Source organism: Cupressus sempervirens, chromosome 1 (genome assembly GCF_028749045.1).
Source record: "Cupressus sempervirens isolate cs-2001-9-10 chromosome 1, ASM2874904v1, whole genome shotgun sequence".
In the NCBI taxonomy this organism is placed as follows: domain Eukaryota; kingdom Viridiplantae; phylum Streptophyta; class Pinopsida; order Cupressales; family Cupressaceae; genus Cupressus; species Cupressus sempervirens.
In genome coordinates, this window is record NC_143118.1 from 334,919,747 (window position 1) to 334,943,273 (window position 23,527).

Consider the following 23,527-nt stretch of genomic DNA (forward strand, 5'->3'; position numbering starts at 1 on the left):
TAAAAGGCACTGAGCTATAATATAGTTCCATCATGAGAGTTGCTACCCCTAGATAAGGAGGGGAAATTTATATTGTCTCTCAACATCATCATCAATACCAAGGGGAGGACACTTCAAAGGAGGATGATTAAGTAGTATTAGGTTAAATGGAAGAATCTACTAGCTGAGGATGCCACATAGGAGAATGATCATATCTTGTAATATATAGAGATGAAATTTAATGAGGACAAAGAATCTTGGGAAGGGCATACTTATAACATGGTGTCATTGTTAGCCTATTTTTCCATGACCCCATATCCTAATTAAGAAGACATTCAAGGGACTTTGAGGCCATTTGGCTCAAGCACTTTCAATTGCAGATTATTTTGAGGTGTCTAGATATAGTTTTGGACATACATACTATTTATAGCAAGTTATTTGGGCATATTTTAGACCTTTAATGACTATGTCATGTCAATGGTAAATTATTAATATTGATATAAGATTATATGATTTATTAAATACATTTTAAAGTTGGTTTATAAAGTTAAATATAAACGTTTAAGTTTATTAGTGTGAAACTACAGTTAAGTGAGAAAAATTAAATATAAAAGGTCTCTTTATTTTAAAATATGTCAAAGACATAAATTTTAAAAATGGACTATGTAGTTTATCCCATATTAGCAAGGCCAGTCAATGGACTCTTATGAGAGCATTATAAAAGAGATTAAAGATCTCTCTTTCAAGAATGCGGATTGAATCAAAGTTTAAGATATTTTTTGGAGGACAAATTTTCTTTTCATCGACAAGTCTACATGGTTGAAAGACCTGTATGGACATTTGCTTGAACATAAACGTAAATTTGATTGTTAAATATTTATTATTTTCATTTTCCATGAGATTATGGGTCTTTTGGGGGTTTGAATCTAAGGATTTCTAGTAAGCACTCCTATTTGAAGACTACATCTACACCATATTGTGACATTAAGATAGTATGGAGTGCCAAATTTGTTGAGTTTTCCACAATAGTGTAGTGTATATTGGGGAGTTGTAACAGTAGTGGTGTAGAAGTTGTAATCAGTCATAGAGGTGTCATGCACTCCCAGAGTTGTTTGCAACAACACTATTTTAGTTTGAGAACATCATTCAAGTAGTCATACAAGGTTACAATAGTCATTACAATATCATATTAGTATTTGGAGTTGTACACCTATAATAAAGGACTTGTCTTAGCACTTGAGGATGACATACATAGCTTAGAAAGAAGGGTTCAAGCATCTTTTATTAGTTGTCATTGTATTTGGTGGAAATATAATGCCTAACATTGGTGCTATTGGTAAGCAAAAACTTGGTGATGTTATTGGGATTGTATTAAAAAATTACTTGTTATATATGAGAAACATCATTTGTTGTTAGAGTTCCAATACTAACAATGTTGAAATAGGATTTGCATATATATTTGATTCAATATTTTTGAGGTTAAATAGTTAGTTGCATCATATACATTTGTAATATGTCTATTTGTATTGATAACACTATTAACATCTTTCCAAGCAACATCTAGACTTAATGAAATTAGGAAAAAAGTAACATAAGATAGAAACATTGGTTGTCACCAAGGGTTGCTTATTACAAACACCTCCTATTTGGTGCAAGTGCTAGTATCATTTAATAAGAGTCTTAAGAGATAGTAGTTATACTAATTAAGATCCTTGATAATGATAACATGCAAAGTGCTAATCATTCTATATAAATTTTCAGCCGACTAAATGATAATGGTAATTTAATGAAAGATGCCTCAATTAACAAAGATTAATCTCGCCCTAGAGATGCCTACGGTAGATAAAGAACACTCCGAATTATAAAAATAAATGTAAAAGTAGAAAAAACTACTTTGTTGACATTTAACTTTAAATTTTAGTTAAACATACTACGATGTAGATTCGTGCCCTACCGTTGAGGACACGTCTCCACACCGCCTTGTTTCATAACACTAAAGACTACACAGACAACCCCGTCATTCTGTAGATTTATTTACAAATTACAACTGCTCTTAAAAACGAATACGGGCTTCTGTTCCATTCGCTTGATCACATTTTTGGACAGCAGGGAAAAGGGGAAAAACATAGAAATTAGAGAGGAATACGAGAGGAAAGGGAAAAATAATGGCCGCATCAGCCATGGTTATGGAGCCCAAATCGGTGGCAGAGGGACCATCAAGCCCTCGGCGGTGGGTGCAGGTTTCGAAACCGTCGGAGAGCATGGAGGAGGAGGACGTCTACAGCAAGATGAAGTCTCTGGAGAGACAGTTGGAGTTCATTGACATACAGGAGGAGTATGTGAAAGAAGAACAGAAGAATTTGAAGAGGGAACTGCTAAGAGCGCAGGAGGAAGTCAAGCGGATACAGTCCGTGCCGCTGGTGATTGGGCAATTTATGGAGATGGTAGACCAGAATAACGGCATTGTGGGTTCCACTACGGGGTCCAACTATTATGTGCGAATTTTGAGCACTATTAACAGAGAGGTTCTTAAGGCCTCCGCGTCTGTTGCCCTTCACAGACACTCCAATGCCCTCGTTGACGTCCTACCGCCAGAAGCAGACTCTTCTATATCGCTTCTCTCGCAGTCCGAGAAGCCCGATGTGGCTTATTCCGATATCGGGGGATGCGACATACAGAAACAGGAGATCCGCGAGGCGGTAGAGTTACCGTTGACACACCATGATCTTTACAAGCAGATCGGAATTGATCCTCCCCGTGGCGTGCTGCTCTACGGACCCCCCGGCACCGGCAAGACCATGTTGGCCAAGGCAGTTGCTCACCACACCACTGCAGCATTTATTCGTGTTGTTGGTTCGGAATTCGTGCAGAAGTACCTTGGAGAGGTATGTTCGATTCATTTGAGAAATAAAAATTGGGAAACACATAAATGCTTTGGAAAAGTTGGATTTGTCTTCTAGGGACGTTGCCTATCTATCTTTTAGGCTCCGTTTGGTTGGGGAAGATAAATTTGTGCCATAACCAGGTTATCTTATAACCAGGTTTTCGAAAACCTGGTTTTGTAGTTTGGAAAGCCAATGGTCCGTTTGGTTGACACGGAAGATGAATATACTGTGGACCCCACAATATTATTAAAAAAACTGTTATAAAATTCAAAACTTGGTTTTAATTTCGAATTCCACCTTTTTGTTGGAAGAAACTTCTTCCAATTTTTGACTACAATTGGAAGATGAAATTGAAAACCAGGTTATAATTTTAACCAACCAAACACCAAAGTTTTTTTGCAAAACCTGGTTTTACCCCTGATAACCTGGTTTTGGCCCTCATCTTCCAGCAACCAAACGGGACCTTAGAGAGTATATTTGTGTTCTAATTTTCCCCCATTTTGAAAAACTTGGAATTGAATTGGCATCATCGAACCCTCCATAGTACATTAGGGTATTTTATCGTGAATTTAATCAATATACAACTCAAAAGCACTTCGAACGGTATAACGTATGCCCCTTTGCCACCAATGTGTTAATTTTGCCAACTCCTCAACCTAAACCATATTCAGTATACAGTGATCTGTTCAAAACAGGGAAAGTTACAAACTTACAATGGTCAATCAAGAAAAAATATTGTTTGCTTAAAATAATCCATTCTAAAGAGGGCAGAAGTACCTTGGAGAGTTATGTTTGCATCATTTAAGAAGAAAACAATCGAAAAATACATAATCTATCTTATAGAGAGAATTACAGTGGTCAATCAATAGAAACACATTGTTTACTTTCACTATGATGAAGACTCATAGACGTCCAAGGACATTAAACTGAATCATTCAAAAATTTAAAAATCTTCATATTTTTTTTCAGGTTTTTCTAGGTCCTAGTTAATGGCATTTTCGGAGGTCTTGTGGTCAAAATTTGACGTTGAGGCTTTCATTGGTTCCCTAAAACTGAGCAGTCAAAGGCTCAGTTGTTAGGGATTGAAACCAAATTTTTAGTTTTTCTTTCCAGCAGTGTAGAGGAGGTCTTGTGGTCAAAATTTGAAGTTGAGGCTTTCATTGGTTCCCTAAAACTGAGCAGTCAAAGGCTCAGTTGTTAGGGATTGAAACCAAATTTTTAGTTTTTCTTTCCAGCAGTGTAGACGGTTTTGAATTTCAATCACCAGGTCAAAAGTTACGACCCCTACAAGTTGGGGTAAATAAATACCTAGTTTATAAAAGTTTTAGATAAATTTTGTTGTTTCGTTGTAGTCAGATATTTGTTGTTTTGTTGTAGCCAGATATTCATTTCGAGTTCTTATGGCTGTGGTGACTTTTGATGTTCCATGATTTTATATATATTCTTACAATTTGAATAATAAGATGGCTTTTGGTTTGCATACACAAGTCTTCTGAGTTTTTGCAAGTTTTTCCAAATTGAACATAAATATTGCAGATTTTTGATTACACCAGATATTGTTGTTTCAGCCCATTCCTTAAATCAGATTAATGACATTGTAACTGTATTTTTTGAGGGATAATTTTAGAGGCAAATCTTCATGAGTAGGTCATATTCATGAAGTCCTTGACCTAATTTAGATATGACTTATAGTAATCCATTCAAAAGAGGGCAGAATACAGATGTCAAACTTCAAGTGAAGTTAGCCAAACAATTGTTTAAATTTACTAAGAGGAGCTGTCTGTGATGATTCTACTCGTTTTTTGGGTTTGATAGTTTTAATGGCGGATATTTCACCAATGGGCAATCTTTCCCAAGGTTGCAACCCAATTCATAGTGGGCTTAAAATAAATGTAATCAAAACAGGGCAGGTTATAGTGCCCGAAACTCAACTAGACTCATTAAGAACTTTTCTAATCTATAATTTTGGATCGACAATTTATCAATTTAAAATTTTAATGACATACTCATCAATGAACTATTTTTACCAAGTACGAGGTCTTATTCATTTGGCTTAGGGATATGGGAAGTGGTCATATTTCTAGTTCACTATTTGAATATTTTTTTATTCCTTATTCATTTTCACCCCACAACAATATGCAATCTATAAATTTCTCGACAATAAAAGAGAACAGAGGAAAAGCCCTCAAGTTAGTAGCAATTATTTTTTGTGCTATTTTTCTGCAAAGTCCAATCTGGTCTGGCTTCTCTGTCTTCCTGAGTCTGAGATGTGTCTTGAGTCTCATTTGTTTGGTTCTTCGCCCTTTGCTTTATTTTCAGTCGATAAAAGCAATATAATAATATGAAAAAATGCAATTTACTGTTGTGGACAGCATTTAGTCTGTGGCACTTATCTATAGCCTATCTCAATAAATTATTCATTGGAATTTAAATCACATGCTTAAATGGTTTATGCTAGTATACTATGATATCCATGAGCTGTGTTGCGAGGCATAGGTTGATTATGTATGTTATTGTTAGTGTATCCCATTTGATGATTGACTGAGTTGATGATTGCATAGCATTACTTAGATTCATGATCTTATTTGTATGGGTTTGCCTGTAGCTTCATCCATTTGTATTGTTCTATCCCATTAATGCTTATCTATAAGAGAGCAGGGAAGCCAGTTGACATTGACATCAGTTAACAGCATTACATTGTTGCATCATTTTTGCAATTGCAGTAACTATAAAAAAGATGGATTATAATCATGGTACTCATTGTGAGTGCTTGGTGCTCCCTTATAGACTCTCTGAAATTCAGTAGGTTCTAGATATAGCGATTGCTTTTATATGCTCAAATAGGAAATGTTACATGCCAATCAACTATAAAATCAGTATCTTATATTTTTGTATTTACTCTGTTTGAAATTTAGCCAGAGTCTAGTCCTTGAATTTTGAAAAAGAGAAAATTGCTTTTATGAAGGATCAAGAACAACGGGAATTAAGAAGGGAGTTACTGACATTTTTTTTGCATTGAGAGGAACTACAAAGGATGCTGTTTTTCAGATTCCTCATTATTAATTATCTTGTTGCTTCTTGTATTTACTCCTTTCTTCATTCTTAGGGACCAAGAATGGTTCGTGACGTCTTTCGTCTAGCAAAGGAAAATGCACCTGCTATAATTTTCATTGATGAGGTAGATGCAATTGCAACAGCAAGGTTTGATGCACAAACAGGTGCAGATAGGGAAGTTCAGAGAATTTTGATGGAGCTCTTGAATCAGGTAAGTGTTTGATTGAAATGCTGGTTTTTCAATTATAATATTTACTGCATGATCTGTGGTCATAAGCCAAACTTTTTCAGATGGATGGATTTGATCAAACAGTGAATGTGAAAGTGATTATGGCAACAAATCGAGCAGATACATTAGATCCTGCACTTCTCCGTCCAGGCAGGCTTGATAGGAAAATTGAATTCCCTCTGCCTGACAGGAGGCAGAAACGTCTTGTTTTCCAGGTATGCAGTCATGATAAAATGCTGTTGCATGTGCTAGTGTTATTGAGAGGCTATCTTCATTATCTTTTTGAATGTGTTTAATTTGTTTGCAACTGTTAATTTTTTTGCTATAGCTGCCATTGTTCTCCCATATTTTCTTGGGCTGTAGGGATTTTTCGCTAAACATGTTTAACATTATGATTGAAAAGGTATGCACAGCAAAAATGAATCTTAGTGATGAAGTTGACCTTGAAGACTATGTGTCACGTCCTGACAAAATTAGTTCTGCAGAGGCAAGTATTGTATACCTTCTAACTAACCTTATCTATCATATGCGTTATTGGACCATCTGTAATGTGTTATTAACTTATTTATAGTAGGCATTTATTTGCAGCCATATAAAGCTTCTTTGCACTTATGCATTTTTGTCAACCGTTAACAATGCAGATAACTGCCATATGCCAAGAAGCTGGTATGCATGCAGTTAGGAAAAATCGTTATGTAATTCTTCCTAAGGATTTTGAGAAGGGCTATAGAGCAAATGTGAAGAAACCAGACACAGAATTTGAATTTTACAAGTAGGAAAAGATTTTCCTGTTTAGGAAGTTTGATGACAAGCAGCTAAAGCTTCTGCAGTTTAGTGCATTGAGTCAAAGACTTAAATATATTCAGATTGATGGCAGATTATTCATACAGCACAATCAAAATGTATATCTGGTACATAGAGACCATATTTAGACAGAGTACAAGTAGCTTCATTAAGGTTTCATATCAACAGCTTTTAAATTATGGAAACATGAAATATTTGTTTTTTAAGATCTTCAATCTTGATCTATGTTGATTTAATTCAGGCAATCAGTTGATTTGAGAATGATGTGGTTATATTCTATTGAGTAATGCCCTAATGATATTTTAAGTGTATCTAATTTCTCCGTTTGCAAGATGTGTTGTTAATACAATAAAATATATTAATTGCATGCTCTCCAAATGTTATTTTTATCGATTGTTTAATATTTATCACTTGCTAATCAATTTTGAGTCCATTTGGTCCTATTTTTGGTTCTGCAACTTCCCTCAAAATTGTCTCTCATTTTGGAAACTTTCTTGAAACTTTCATTATTTTCCGCCAATTAGCCGATAAGCTACTATATGGCAAACCTTGATCGTCTTGTGAGATTTCTTACCCATTAAAAAGGTACTGCCGACAAAAAGTGTGCCAGAAAGTGAGCAACTAGGTAGCGGTGGCGAGGGAATGCCAGCTAAGGCAGTGTTGTGAGAGGCGAACATGCAGAGTTTGACGATGTTTTTGGTGGTTAGCAGTGCTGCCACTGATTGCAAGCGCTATAAAATATAGTGTGATTATAAAGTTGCATCATCCAATCAATCCTATCCTGTCAGCTGTACATAACTGTGATGAGAAGTTTACCCGTAAGTCGTGGATGAAGAAAAGTTGTTGGAGGAACAAGATTCTGACGTCGGGCTCCTCGATTAACAATGAATGCTACATAAAGGAGCTTATTTTTTGTGTCAGCAATTTCCAAAACATTAAAGATAACAATGCCATCTATTCTGCAGTTCTAGAATTCTGGTTGCAATTTAATATAACCGCTTTACTTTGTTGGTAAACAGATTTATCAATGTGAAATAATCCTCAAAACTGATACTGTTCTCTGTTTGAGCAGTGACAACTCCAGCAACAATTGGTTAGATTGTAACCGATCACTATCAGATTGAGAGGGGTTATCTCCCTTGTATGATTTATGTATTTGTGATTTTATGTACTTTTCACCTGAAAGTACTAAAGGATATAACATGAAACTAAAAGAAGTATGAATTTGAACTCTGATAATAGACATACAACTACTAACCGAGATTCACAAAAGATGACAATTCACAAAGGGGTTTTCAGCATACAAATATAATGATGTTGCAAGAAGTATGACAAATCCCAACATATGAAGTGATAAGCCATATGAATATGTCCAAATCAAGATACCATGAAATTAACACTTTTCTTTACACCAAACTGAATGATTGACATGAATGCATAAGAGAATCACTAGTTTAACATACGATAAATTCATGATCATAACTCAGGACATATTTGACATATGAACCAAAATGCTACATCTTCATTTCACATCGTCTCCCTTGCACTGCATCCATTCCAGCCGTTATCTCTGTTTTCATGACCATAAATTGCAGCTCTTAATCCCTTTTGTTCAGTGTTCCCCCAAGTTTCCAGGAAGGCAATTGTTTTTGCGAAGTTTGGGGATAGCAAGGGACGGCAAAGGGGACAGTACAAATATTGGAAAAATATAAAATATATAGGGATATTTTCATATATGCATTACATTCATACGAAGACATGGATAAACCAAGCCATTTAAACATTATAGAAACTTTTTTGATAATCAAACTCAATGCTCAACATGCTATTATGCATTAAATAATTTGAAATTATTGTGAATGTCATGTAATTTTAAAATAATGACATAAAAATTTGAAATATACCCAAGAACATAATTTAAAATTCATTTTCAGTAGTGAGAAGAACAATGACCGATTTTCTGAAATGAAACATGTTACTATCATTTAATTCTGAAACTACGCTTCAAATTCATTGTAAGTGGGCGGATATTAATACTAAAGGCCCTCTATACAGTTCTGATCATGATATAGGTTTGTTATAGTTAGACGGTATCTTGATGCAACTTCCAATATTCACAATATCTTCCACAAAGGACCCAAGTTCAACCGAAGACCAGTCAAGCACTAATGTATTGCCAGAAAATGACATAAGGATGCATGCTCTAGGTCTGTTATGCACTTTTCAGACTTTCCCAACACTTTGCAACGGTCTGCTATATAATTTTGAATGTATAGTGTGAGTGTGACATCAATATTGATTCCATGATTCTTAATGTAATGTTGTCAAATACTAATTAGAGTGCCCCAAATAGTAGGAATTAACTACCAAACAGTAATAAACATGTTAGGGTGAATTTGGAAAGAGAGGCACACTTCAAAAGTAAAAAAGTAAATGTTTTATAAAAGAATAATATTTTACAAGTGCTGATGTTGTCTATCAAATCGGGGACGCTCATCTGTCATGGGGACTCAATGCGTTCCCAATCGTGCTTTTGGGACATTTCTTGGGAATTTTTAGAAAAGGAGGATGGGGGGACAGGGTTTGTAGGCTGGGGATGCATCCACCGGTAACACAACTTTTTTTCGTCATGGCCCTCTTTTAAATTCTCATCCTTTTCTCTTGTTTAATTCCCTTTACCCATTAACTAGTACGTCTTGTTAAGGTTTTTGTAGCTGTGAGAGAGCTCCTTCATACCTATAATTATCAACATTGGTTTTCTCAAGAGTATTTCTACTATGTTGCTCTGTGATCATCACTTCTTGCTTCATTCATTTGTGACCTTTTGATGTAGAGAAGACATCATCAACACAGTATTTATCTTTGTGCCTCTCCAACTTATATGCCTCTGGGTTTCCTTCTTCATTTTGCTGGAACTCTTGTGTTACTTTAATTGTGTTGTAGACTGGAATAAACATCAGGAACTGCTTTCCCAATACTTTGGTCTCTGAACTGCTTTTTGTAAATCAGGTACAACTTCCGTATAACTTTGACTTAGACTCTGTGCACCTAATCACGTCATCAGGATACTGTGCTATACATGTCTATAACTGTGCATGACTAGACAATCAAACCATTGTCCATATCATCAAGATATCTGTCTGCTACTCTGCCAATCTTTACAAAAACAATGCTATATTGACATTAATGACAAACACAGTTATGAATGCAACATATCAATACTCTCCAATGCTCAGGATACTCCCCCAATGTAGTATCATCAGCATTCATGCTAATAGATCTTTTCGTAGTTCATTGTTTGTGACACCAATTTTGTAGTTCATCAGTATGTATCTACTGTTATGTGTTTTAACTTTTTATGATCCTGTCAATTCAGGTGTAGTTATCTCATTTTATTCTCAAGCGTGTACTGGCATCAAGACAATTTTACTCTGGTTAGATGAAGGGACTTTGTAATGGTGGCTCTCTATCTCTTCTATGAGTGATTACAGCAGAGTGAGTCATGCCTATACTGGAACAAGTATTCTCAAGCAGTGTACAGTTCATTGTCATGTTCAATATCATGGCTGTGGCAGTCTTGTACACAACTGTAGAGATATATATCAAGAACAACTGTTCTTAGAGACAGATATATATACATTCGTGTGTGGAACTGTTGCATTCCTGTGTAGAATTATCCTGCTATTTGAGGCGAGTTTGATCGCAGAGATAGTTGTCTCAGGTCTGTGACAAAGATTTATGTTTTGTGCTGGGCTCATTGCAGTAATATGTTTGATCTTTATATAATCAATTCATAGACATATGTTTTGTAATCAGCTTTGTTCCATCCAAATACTGAAGTATGAAGGAATTTGGACCGAGAGCTTTGCTGATTTTGAAGGGGCCTTTCCAAAGTGATTCAAACTTGCAATGAGCACCCTTTGGTTCTCTTCGTTTATACCAAAGCAATTCGTGATCACCTTCCATGATTTTTCTTGGCATGGCTCTGCGGACAAAAATCTTTTTGACTCACATTTGATGTTCTGTAATGTGATTGACCACCTTTTCCCTCTCTTCCTTTGCTTTCATCAGGTAAAAGATTCTTTTCACTAGTTCATTTTTGAAGGTAGCATCTTCTAGGGTCTTTTGGAGATTAGTAGCTACTAATTCCAGCCGGAGTGATAGCTGAGCCTCCACTCCATAAACTAATTCGAATGGTGTCAATCCAATAGCTCTCTTTGGCATTGTGCGATCTACCCATAAGGCTTCATACAATCTTTTATGCCAATCTGTAGCATTATCACTGACCAATTTTCTCATGATAGAAATAAGATTCTTATTGGAGGATTCAGCTTGCCCATTTCCTTCTGGGAAATAGTCTGAAGCATATGAGAGCCTTATCCCATTATCATAGCAGAAAAACTGTAGTTCTTGTGAGGAGAAGTTTTGGCATTATCAGTTACCACTTTCTCAGGGAAAGGATCACTTTAGTGAAAGAATAAATCTATTGATCACTATTAATAAAAAGCAAATATTTTCCAATTACTTCGTAATAAGTCAAAGGCGAGACATATTCTAGTTCCAAGTTACCATTTATCATGTTGTGTTGTCTGGTAAAATTACACAAAAACATAAATGAGCTTTCATTGTACATAACTTTCTAGAATGATAGTTGCAGGAATGTAGATAGAACCAAGAAAGAATATTGAAAGACAGACCAGAACTAAATGTGCACAAACTGCTATAGCCTAAAAGTGGGCTTATATCAGGAAATGTCGTTTAACTTCAATACCAGTCCTTTGGGGGCATTTATCTTGACAGCTTTATTGTTCATTGGGTATTACTTCTGAGTTGCAATCTTTATTCTTGAAAATTGAGATGAAGAACCATAATTTCTAGAAGTCCTATGTAGCTGGTTCTCTTTACCGTGGCTGAACTCTAACAGCTCTAATTAATTTACAGCTCCTTGCATGGTTTTTTTCCCTCATCCCAATGTCCTTCGGTAAATAGGATGCTTGGTATTTACAACTTGAGCTGCAAAATGTACGCCTTTGGATTCAGAGACAAAAACTGATGCTGCTTTATTTCTATCACTATGTACACCACCTGTTCAGGAAGTTGCACCAGATGACAACTTGCTAATGGAGGGAAGCATGCCTTCCTTAACAAGACTTATGTTTCCCTATTGGCTTTCTTAGACAAATTGCTGGCCCCATGAAGGAGGTTAAAGGGGCTCTGGCTTCTTGGCCTTAGATTGTTCCACGTTTTCAACATATTCCATCTGCTTCCTGAAGGATGAGATATATACAACTTCCCGACTGAAACTTTGCCTCAAATCTACAATTTCATCGTGAAGGTGAACCACCTCTTCCTCTAATGTAGCCACATATGCATTACGTAAGACCATTTTTGACCACAGAGAATGATTAAAAAATGTGATTCTATAATAAAAAATGCGTGAAAACAATTTTTTATTTAGTTGTCTCTAAATTCATTTAACAAAATATCAGGGAGTTCTCTCCACTAAATTCAGTTGGAAGGGTGATGCTTGATATTGTACTTAGTAGGAAAGTATCCTTATTATTTATTTATTTATTTTTGATATTTAAAGCACCTCAATTCAATCTGTAATGAATCACATACATCTCAAAACTTAAGATTTAATTTGATTTCTTAGTAAGCATCTTTCTTTACATGAGCGTCACTCTAAGAACTTTAGTCAAATTGGTACAACCCCTATACGTAATATGAAATTTTAAATTTTTGAAAAGAACTTTTAGCTTTATGAAGGTTTACAACTCCTATTGCATACATTATTGGTAGCAAAAAGCATTCATGGCTAAAAAAAATTAGTCTTAAAGCCTTAATATTAGTCTCATTATAGGAATGCTAGGGAGGTATAAATGTCAAGAGAACTAGTGCATCCCTCAAACTATTTTTTCTTCTATTACAAGCAGCGAACTGTCGCCTTCTCCATTGTGGATTTCTAGATAACAAACTTTTCAACACCAAGATTATTCTCTGGAATGTAAGATGTAATTCCATTTTCATATCAACGAGAACAAAAATTATGACCTGCAAAATTAGAGGATCCTTTGTTCCAAAGACAAAAACAAAAGCACTGCTAAGATTTCATGTTTAAGATTTATGTTCACGGATATTACCCGTTTCCATTTTCTGCAGTAGTATTGACAAGATTGTCTTGATGACCAATGCAATTAAATTTGCAATTCAGTCTAAGAAGAAGTTTCTAGAATTGTTCTCGCGGACAGCGGTTGAGAGCTGTGGGATGCCTTGCTGGTAGAACAATATTTTTTATGCTAGGCGGTGTGCGAACAAATGGCATTCCCTTTAAACAGATTAAATGCTTCCCTCGCCAACTTATTCCCTCTGTAAACATTCTTCACAAATCTATACCTCTCGAATCCTCTCATCCCATCTATAAATTGAAACCAATCTTTCGAGCTGGTCATCACAAAGACAATTTACAGCATTCTGTACATTTACAAGCTCTACAAAATTTCAACCTCTTTTCATATTTATTTGGTAAAAAAATTGCTTTGACTCCAATTTTTCGGAAGAGGCACAGGCGCATGGGATCCATGGGAAAAGAGCCTCTTTGATCCATGGCTTCCCATTTTTCGCGTGTGGGATGCCATGGATTTGACTGTCTCCACAGTGACTTCTTCATTTTTTAAGGGACGCCATGGCCATGGCCAACACAAGGATTGATTGGAAGGAAACCACTGAAGCTCATGTCTTCACCATAAATTTGCCTGGTAAAATATCAATAATTCATTTACCCCCTTTTCTAGGTTTATTATGTTCCATTCCAGCAGTTTTTCTTAAAGATTTGTTGCAGGGCTGAAGGAGGATTTGAAAATCGATTTGGTGGATCAGACTACCTTGTGAATAAGTGGGCAGAGGCACAAAAAAGAGGAGGAAAAGATGGATCAGTGGCACCGTGTTGAGCGTTCCAGTGGGTGATTTATAAGGTAATTCCGTTTGCCGGAAAATGTGAATGTGGACAGCATTTCGGCAAAGCTTGAGAATTGGGTTTTAACTATGAATGCTCCCAAAACGCACTTTGATGGAGTCAACGGTGGTGATGTAAAAAGCATTAAAATTGGCAGTGCTTAGATAATGAATGTATTAGATTTTGGTATTAGTATTATGACAGTGTCATGGGGTCTCTGAAATATAGAGTGCTAATTGTACACTTTCTTATTATTATTATTAGTTCCTGAATACTTATGCATTCATGTCATTCTAATTATCACATTAACACTAACCAATCAAATCAAAGAATTTAAAATATTATATGAAACTTCAAATGTTTATTTTTTTTTTTCTAATTTTTCATTCATTCTATTGGTCCATATTATTTTTGGTGGGGGAGAAAATTAATTTTCTTCAACAAAAATACAAATATTTTCTACCAATTTTATCTTTCATTAATGAATGCATTAATTACAACTTTATCTTTGTGACAAGTTGATAAGATTTTTTTTTCCAATCATTTTATCTTCCACCTCACAAACATGTCTAATCAATATTAATTCTCAATAGCAATATAATTTCAATATGTTATATATTTGTATTTGAATTTATAATTTTTTTTAAACTTTGATTTTTTAATAAAAGTAGTCAAATTGTGATGTGAATATCAGGATTTAACTGTGTGATTTTTGAGTCAAACTCGATGACCCATGTTTCATGAGTAGTGATTCAACATGAATCCATCTCTCATGAGAATAAATGGAACACTTAGCACTCATTGGATCTAGGTGATGCTCACAGGGGTGAAGCACCGGGACTTCCCGGGAGGTCACCCATCCCAGTACTACTCCAGCCTGAGCGCGCTTAACTACGGAGTTTCCTCCACAGTTAAACCCAAAGCTTGCAACCCCATTTGCAAAACCTTCACCAAGTGTTGTGCCTTATGAACCATTCATTAGAAAGCCCCTTAAGCTCATCAATTGATAAGTAGGAGATGATTTCCACAGCTAGTCAAATTGTGATGTGAATATCAGGATTTAACTGTGTGATTTTTGAGTCAAACTCGATGACCCATGTTTCATGAGTAGTGATTCAACATGAATCCATCTCTCATGAGAATAAATGGAACACTTAGCACTCATTGGATCTAGGTGATGCTCACAGGGGTGAAGCACCGGGACTTCCCGGGAGGTCACCCATCCCAGTACTACTCCAGCCTGAGCGCGCTTAACTACGGAGTTTCCTCCACAGTTAAACCCAAAGCTTGCAACCCCATTTGCAAAACCTTCACCAAGTGTTGTGCCTTATGAACCATTCATTAGAAAGCCCCTTAAGCTCATCAATTGATAAGTGCTAAGTGTTCCATTTATTCTCATGAGAGATGGATTCATGTTGAATCACTACTCATGAAACATGGGTCATCGAGTTTGACTCAAAAATCACACAGTTAAATCCTGATATTCACATCACAATTTGACTAGCTGTGGAAATCATCTCCTACTTATCAATTGATGAGCTTAAGGGGCTTTCTAATGAATGGTTCATAAGGCACAACACTTGGTGAAGGTTTTGCAAATGGGGTTGCAAGCTTTGGGTTTAACTGTGGAGGAAACTCCGTAGTTAAGCGCGCTCAGGCTGGAGTAGTACTGGGATGGGTGACCTCCCGGGAAGTCCCGGTGCTTCACCCCTGTGAGCATCACCTAGATCCAATGAGTGCTAAGTGTTCCATTTATTCTCATGAGAGATGGATTCATGTTGAATCACTACTCATGAAACATGGGTCATCGAGTTTGACTCAAAAATCACACAGTTAAATCCTGATATTCACATCACAATTTGACTAGCTGTGGAAATCATCTCCTACTTATCAATTGATGAGCTTAAGGGGCTTTCTAATGAATGGTTCATAAGGCACAACACTTGGTGAAGGTTTTGCAAATGGGGTTGCAAGCTTTGGGTTTAACTGTGGAGGAAACTCCGTAGTTAAGCGCGCTCAGGCTGGAGTAGTACTGGGATGGGTGACCTCCCGGGAAGTCCCGGTGCTTCACCCCTGTGAGCATCACCTAGATCCAATGAGTGCTAAGTGTTCCATTTATTCTCATGAGAGATGGATTCATGTTGAATCACTACTCATGAAACATGGGTCATCGAGTTTGACTCAAAAATCACACAGTTAAATCCTGATATTCACATCACAATTTGACTAGCTGTGGAAATCATCTCCTACTTATCAATTGATGAGCTTAAGGGGCTTTCTAATGAATGGTTCATAAGGCACAACACTTGGTGAAGGTTTTGCAAATGGGGTTGCAAGCTTTGGGTTTAACTGTGGAGGAAACTCCGTAGTTAAGCGCGCTCAGGCTGGAGTAGTACTGGGATGGGTGACCTCCCGGGAAGTCCCGGTGCTTCACCCCTGTGAGCATCACCTAGATCCAATGAGTGCTAAGTGTTCCATTTATTCTCATGAGAGATGGATTCATGTTGAATCACTACTCATGAAACATGGGTCATCGAGTTTGACTCAAAAATCACACAGTTAAATCCTGATATTCACATCACAATTTGATTAGCTGTGGAAATCATCTCCTACTTATCAAGTGATGAGCTTAAGGGGCTTTCTAATGAATGGTTCATAAGGCACAACACTTGGTGAAGGTTTTGCAAATGGGGTTGCAAGCTTTGGGTTTAACTGTGGAGGAAACTCCGTAGTTAAGCGCACTCAGGCTGGAGTAGTACTGGGATGGGTGACCTCCCGGGAAGTCCCGGTGCTTCACCCCTGTGAGCATCACCTAGATCCAATGAGTGCTAAGTGTTCCATTTATTCTCATGAGAGATGGATTCATGTTGAATCACTACTCATGAAACATGGGTCATCGAGTTTGACTCAAAAATCACACAGTTAAATCCTGATATTCACATCACAATTTGACTAGCTGTGGAAATCATCTCCTACTTATCAAAAGTAGTCAAATTATTACTATTATTTTACTTTTTGTAAAAATAAATTAAACAATATTCTTTTTTAATTATATTTTATAATATTGTTTGTAATATGTATAATCAAATCCAGAAGCACTAATTATACTCCAATGGATTGTGGAAATCTAATAAGAATGATATGTATAATTGATAAGTGTTTATCATTTATTATTATTCATATTTTATATTTAAACAATTTATCATTTAGTTTAAATATATTTAAAACTTAAATATATATTTTAATATTAAATTAATAATTATATTTTACAATAAACAAATATACTAAAGGAAATAACCACAAAAAAGAAATAATTCAATTTTAAAAGATATGTAAATTGTTATTAAGTTTTTATAAACTATGTATTAAAATTAAATAGTTATATTCTATTTCTTATTTATTACATCATATTTATTCATTGACATCAGATTTATATGTATTACATCTATTTATTATTTACAAATGTACATATTAAATTATATAGATATTATTTCATAATTTAAAATTACTTAATTTTATGAAAAAATTGAAAATACAAAATATTAAATAGTAAACCTTAAACAATTAAACAATTAAAATATTACATCTAACTGTGTAAAATTAAACAATTAGTTTTATTTATAAAATATTTTTATATTTCAATACATTTCATTTTCTCTTATATAAATGTGAGTTTTAATATAAAAATTAAATTCTTAGTTTCATTAATTAAAATATAATATATTTTAATTTTTTATTATAATCATGATTTTATTTTGACTATTTGTTTTATTAAGAAAAATAATTATATTTAATTCTCTCTCTTACACACACACAACTTATGTTGGTATCGCTCTATCTTACTATTTTATCTCTCTTCCTCTTCCTCCTATATATTATCTATCATTTTTTCCTTTGAATATATGTTTATGTTGTTATTGTTCTATATTGTTATTTATCTCTATCTAATGATAAAAAATAGTGTGACTTCCATTTGATAATCAAGATGAGAATAATACCTAGTTGGGGATTTTGGCCTCTTATTATTGGGCTTAAATGCCAAAACATATAATAATATAACATGAGAACTTAACAACAAAATATGAGCCATCCTTTCAGATCGCAATTGCATTTCTAGGACGAGAACGTAACAACAAAATATGGGTCATCCTATCAGATCACAAGTGCATTTCTAGGAAAAAATTAACATATTCACAATGTTAATTCATAACTATTTAACCTTATTCTCACTCATCTACACCTCTACAACCATTATGCGTTAGGCAGGAACTATGATGCATTATTATTAGATATTGGTATTAATATTATGAGAATGCCATGGCGTTCTGAAATATAGAGTGCTAATTGTATACTTTGTTTGGATATTAATTTAAATAATTTTGTTTTTGTTTTCCTTAATTGAATTTTGTCTATTTCATTTTTATTGCTTCTTGAAATTGTAGAAAAAATAAAAAATAATAGAAAAAATGTCTTTTTAGTAAATATGTACATTAAAATATAATAACAACTTTATTATTTTTGAGTATCTTATTTTTACAAAGTTTAAAGAAGATCTAAAAAAAGCTTATAGGAAAATAAGATATTTCTAAATATTTCCATTGCATGACATATTTCTATATTTTTCAACTCCATGATGTTTCTTAGATTTAAAGATTGTGTTATTTCTTTAAATATGGATAATGTTTCTATATTTTTCAATTGCATGATGTTTCTTAGATTTAAAGATTGTGTCATTTCTTTAAATATGGATAATTGATATAGTGTTAGTTTTTTATTGTTTTATTTTTAATTAAATAAATTATCTATACAAAATTATAAAATATTTTTTGCTTCATATAATAAATAGTCTTTTATGAGTTGTTTGAAAGTGAATAAGTATGATTAGCACATAAATAGGATAATGAAATTTATGGAAATATTAATTCATAACCCTAACTATAATCAAACCATACCAATAATGAATGTCATACAATAATGGTAGAGTTCCCTCTAATTGACCCCAAACCTAATCTAACCTTAATTATAACCCTAATTGTTCTTTGATCTCACTCATACCTTATCTTTGTCTTTTCAAATCCAATACTGTTGTGGCCTTTCATTCTATTTATGTTCATCTTATTGCATGCAAATTGCATATGGCTTCATTACCTTCTCCATTGGAAAAAATTCTTATAGAATGTGAGCAAATCATTGGCGATTGCCTATTTTATTTCTATAGTTTGTTCTAACAAGAGTTTATCTTAAAGCTATTGTATTCTTATATAAGGAGTTACAGTAGTTTTGGAAATTATCAAATAAAAAGTTGTTAAAGTATATTAAAAATCTATTCTAAATTAGAATGTATGAATATTGAGAAAATATTTTAAATTTCTACTATTTTTAAAGAAAAACCTCATAATTTCTAAAATAACTAGTAAAGCTATTTTTTAGTGAGTTTGAGTTTATGACTAATAATATAAATTTGATATTACTAATAACCTACAATTTATAATCTATTGGATCTATGGCTCTACAATCAAATTAAACCTTAATTTTCTTTTTAGCTAATTGATCTTTAATGTCTACATTGTTCATATAATTTTATTTCTAAATATTTCCACACATGATCTTCTAGAATATATGTTTGAGTGGGCAAATTTTATTTTTTCAAAGTTAACTATAACATGACTAAATTGTACATGAGTTTATTTGGATATTTTATTACTTTTCAATAATTGATGATTTTTCAATAATTGAATATATATATATATATATATATATATATATATATATATATATATATATAAAGTTAAAATTGATTAATATACTTAAACTTTGATAATGTAAGCAAATAATAAAATTAAAACTATTATAATAAACTATTCAAAAAGTTAGAACAATTATTAAAAAAAAAAAAACTAGACAAAAATAAGTTAGATGTTAAATCAAGTTTTAGAAATAAGGTTGAATTTTGAAATAAGTCAAACTTTACAAATTAAGTCAAACCTTTGAAGTTAAAATCAAAAGATGGTTTGGAATTAGAGTCAAAGTTTGAAAGTTAAGACATGTGAGAGAGAGTGTGACCTGAAGTACAAAGAGAGACAAGAGGGGTTGAGAGGGGAAAAATGGGGAAGGGTGAGATGTATGAGGTAGACACATAGAGAGAGATACAGATAAATGAGGCAGGGAGATTAATATAAGGGAACATTAGAGAGAGAGAGAGAGAGAGAGAGAGAGAGAGAGAGAGAGAGGATGAAACATGGGTAGAGAGAGTGAAACAAAGAAATGATGGTGATAAATGAAGTAGATACCTAGAAAGAGAGATACAGATAAAGATACATGATACAATGAGAATATGAGGAAATTATTGGAGGGAAATGGTGTGTGTGTGTGTGTGTGTGTGTGAGAGAGAGAGAGAGAGAGAGAGAGAGAGAGAGAGAGAGAGAGATATGGTGTGTGTGTGTGTGAGAGGGAGAGGCAGAGAGGGAGAGAGAGGGAGAGAGATGGTGTGTGTGTGTGTGTGTGTGTGTGTGAGAGAGAGAGAGAGAGAGAGAGAGAGAGAGAGAGAGAGAGAGAGATTGGGGGAAGATATTGTTAGAGGGGGTAGAAGGAAAAGGGGAGAGATGAGGTATGAAATGAAAAAGGATAACAAGGGTTAGAGGGAGGGAGGGACTGTAATGTCCCGCCAAGGGATCCAAAGAATTAACTTAGAATTTCACTAAGTTTAGAAGCAAATTTTTTTTTTTTTTTGAAAGTAAATACCACATATGACTTATGCACAATAACGGAAGCAATAGTAATGTCCATCTGAAAGTAAACATAACATACATAACAGATTACATTCTTTAAGGATCCCTTAATGTGAATTACATCTAAGTCAACTAACATACATGAATCCATCTAGCACAACATCCACATGAAATAATAATGATACATCCAATATACAAATGTCCTTTCTGAATTACATTCCAGAATGCACAATCATCCACTGTACATGTCACAGGTTATGATAGGCACAAAGAATATACATATGTAGAATAAGGTACATCATCCTATTCTAATCCATGATACATCAAGTAAAGACAATCACATGATACACCCTCATAGAAGATATAAACATCCATCATAAAGATCAAACATAATAAACTAAGTGCACGGTTCCTCCCAATCGTTAATAGCATCATTAGACCATCGTGAATCCTAGCCATCCCTCCATGCGTAACATTCCAAATCACCGAAGAGATCATCGGTATTAACATAGTAGGAATGTCACTCCTAATATATACAACATCATATGTAGAAAGTAATCTAACATGCAAATAAAAGCATAAGATAACATCATCTAACATATGCTAATCATCAATGAAAAAGGATACATATCCACCATCATGAAGGACACATCAACCACGATGTCTCAATGAATCTCAAAATGATAAGAGTGGAAAATACACTACCACCTGACCGCGTGGTACCTAAGTGGTCCACTCCCACCGTGCTAAGGAGATAATCTCAAGTCCCAAACAGGCTATCAAAATCACATAGCACATATCTCTATAAGTCTAGGAATCCTAAAAGTATACTAACTCAAAGGTTCCAAACACAAAATCTGACATCTAATCTCAGAGGCACACAATGACATGTAGGAACCTACGATGCAAGCGAAAAAGTGTCATCGCAATTATCACGTACAAGTTACCCTGGCAGTTAGCTAAACTCCACGGGTCCATACCGATTTCATGCAGCCACTAGTATCCTCTCATATTGACGAGGCATACTACGGAATGCAAGGTCGCAACCATGTGTCTCACTACTCCCATCCTAGCCTGTACAAGCGCTCAAGGCATGGGCGAGAACAAAACACTTATCATTTTAGGTTCATTCAGTTAGTATTAGGTGTGAATGTTATCACTTATTAATCCAACTTATAATGAGTTACCCTGGTAGCCTCTTAGGGCCCCGGCCCCCATTGCAAGCCACTTCCCATCACTACATGCAGATATCCTACCCTAATGCTCATGGACTCATAAATCTCAAAATTACAAAAGATAATCCATAAAATCATCAAATATGCATAAAAGCATCAAATCTCCATGAGCTAACATCCATAGAAAATCATGAACACAACAGCTCTCTATTGGCAACTGAAGTATCACTGATAATCAAATATCCAATGGTTCTCAATAACCAAAATATATATCTCAATCATACTGATCGAAGACTCCAAAAATGGTTGAGTTAAACATGTCACAACATGACATCATCAAGAACAAATCCACATCTCAGTCCCATCATGGCGACTAGAAAATAATCAAGGATAACTGATCGATGACCAAAATAATGGTTAGGTCAAGAGTCTCATACACAAGAATCTCAACTATAACAATCAGTAATCACATCCAATACATAGAGCATTCCATCACAAACCATGGTTGGGTTTATAAAGATTGAGATTAAAACATCATCATGACATCACAATCACATAACCCCCAAGCCTTTGGTAGACGTCCTATACTGGTCAACACTAGTCAACCCAAAACCCAAAACAATAGCATAAAGAATACACAATGCAACACATGTTTTGGTTTTGCTAAGTTTTCAAATTTGAATTTAAAAGTCTCAGTTTACGTTTTTCCAAATTATATTAAGTGGAGAAATTTCACGTTTTTCCTAACCCATGTATTTGTTTGATAGATAAAAGTTTCTCCCCAAAACTATTAGACTCAATTTTCTAATTGATCTAATAATATTTTGTTTATATAACATTGTTTGAAAATTGACACTCTCAATGAATCAAAACTTCGATTATATATTCTAATAACTAATCTTAATTAAACTAAGTTTAATTAAATTAATTATTAATATCTCTTCATAATTGACAAGCTCAATATCAATATTTTAAATCATTAAATGAGTGATCCATTAATTTAGAACTTTATAATATTCATTTATAATTAATTATTTATACATACATACTTATATACATACATATATATAAAAAATAACATTTAATAATTAATGATATTGCAACAAAATCGAGATTCATATCCAAATCTCATAGGAAATAACGTTGCAAATAAAACTTTATATAATTTAAAACCAAACTCAAATCGCAATGCGATTTTAAAATCGCGCGGCCCAATACATCTGCACTGCAAGTACACTGGGAATCACAGGTACACTGCGATCGCAGGTACCCTGCGATCTCGCAAGCCTGCGGTGGGTGGGGTATATAATACCCGCCCAACATCATATATATATATTTTAACGCGATTTTCAATAACATTTTTTATAAAAACGTTCCCATGCGATATGAAATACTATTAACATGAAACTCTATCGCAATTTGACATTCGATTATTATATAAATAAATATATATATGTATATATATACATATGTATGTATATATATATGGGTATATATATGTATATATATATGTGTATATATATATATATACACGCAGAGTTTATCACCATCACAACACATACATACATATATATATATATATATATATATATATATATATATATATATATATATGTGTGTGTGTGTGTGTGTGTGTGTGTGTGTGTATGCAGATTCAACAGTTTACTTAGAAATTCTAATTTTCAGAATTTTCGTTTAAATCTTTGATCTTCAAATTT

The 23,527-nt window shown here is 34.2% G+C and overlaps 1 protein-coding gene across 1 annotated transcript; it reads left to right on the plus strand.

Annotated features, from left to right (window-relative positions):
- The first annotated feature begins 1,995 nt into the window (after positions 1–1,995).
- On the plus strand, positions 1,996–7,212 carry LOC149577556 (26S proteasome regulatory subunit 6B homolog). Its single transcript, XM_089824297.1, has 5 exons — positions 1,996–2,864; positions 5,971–6,129; positions 6,210–6,362; positions 6,551–6,634; positions 6,789–7,212. The coding sequence occupies exons 1-5, from the start codon at positions 2,145–2,147 to the stop codon at positions 6,921–6,923; spliced, it is 1,251 nt and encodes a 416-aa protein (XP_089680423.1). The 5' UTR covers positions 1,996–2,144; the 3' UTR covers positions 6,924–7,212.
- The last annotated feature ends 16,315 nt before the right edge of the window (positions 7,213–23,527 follow it).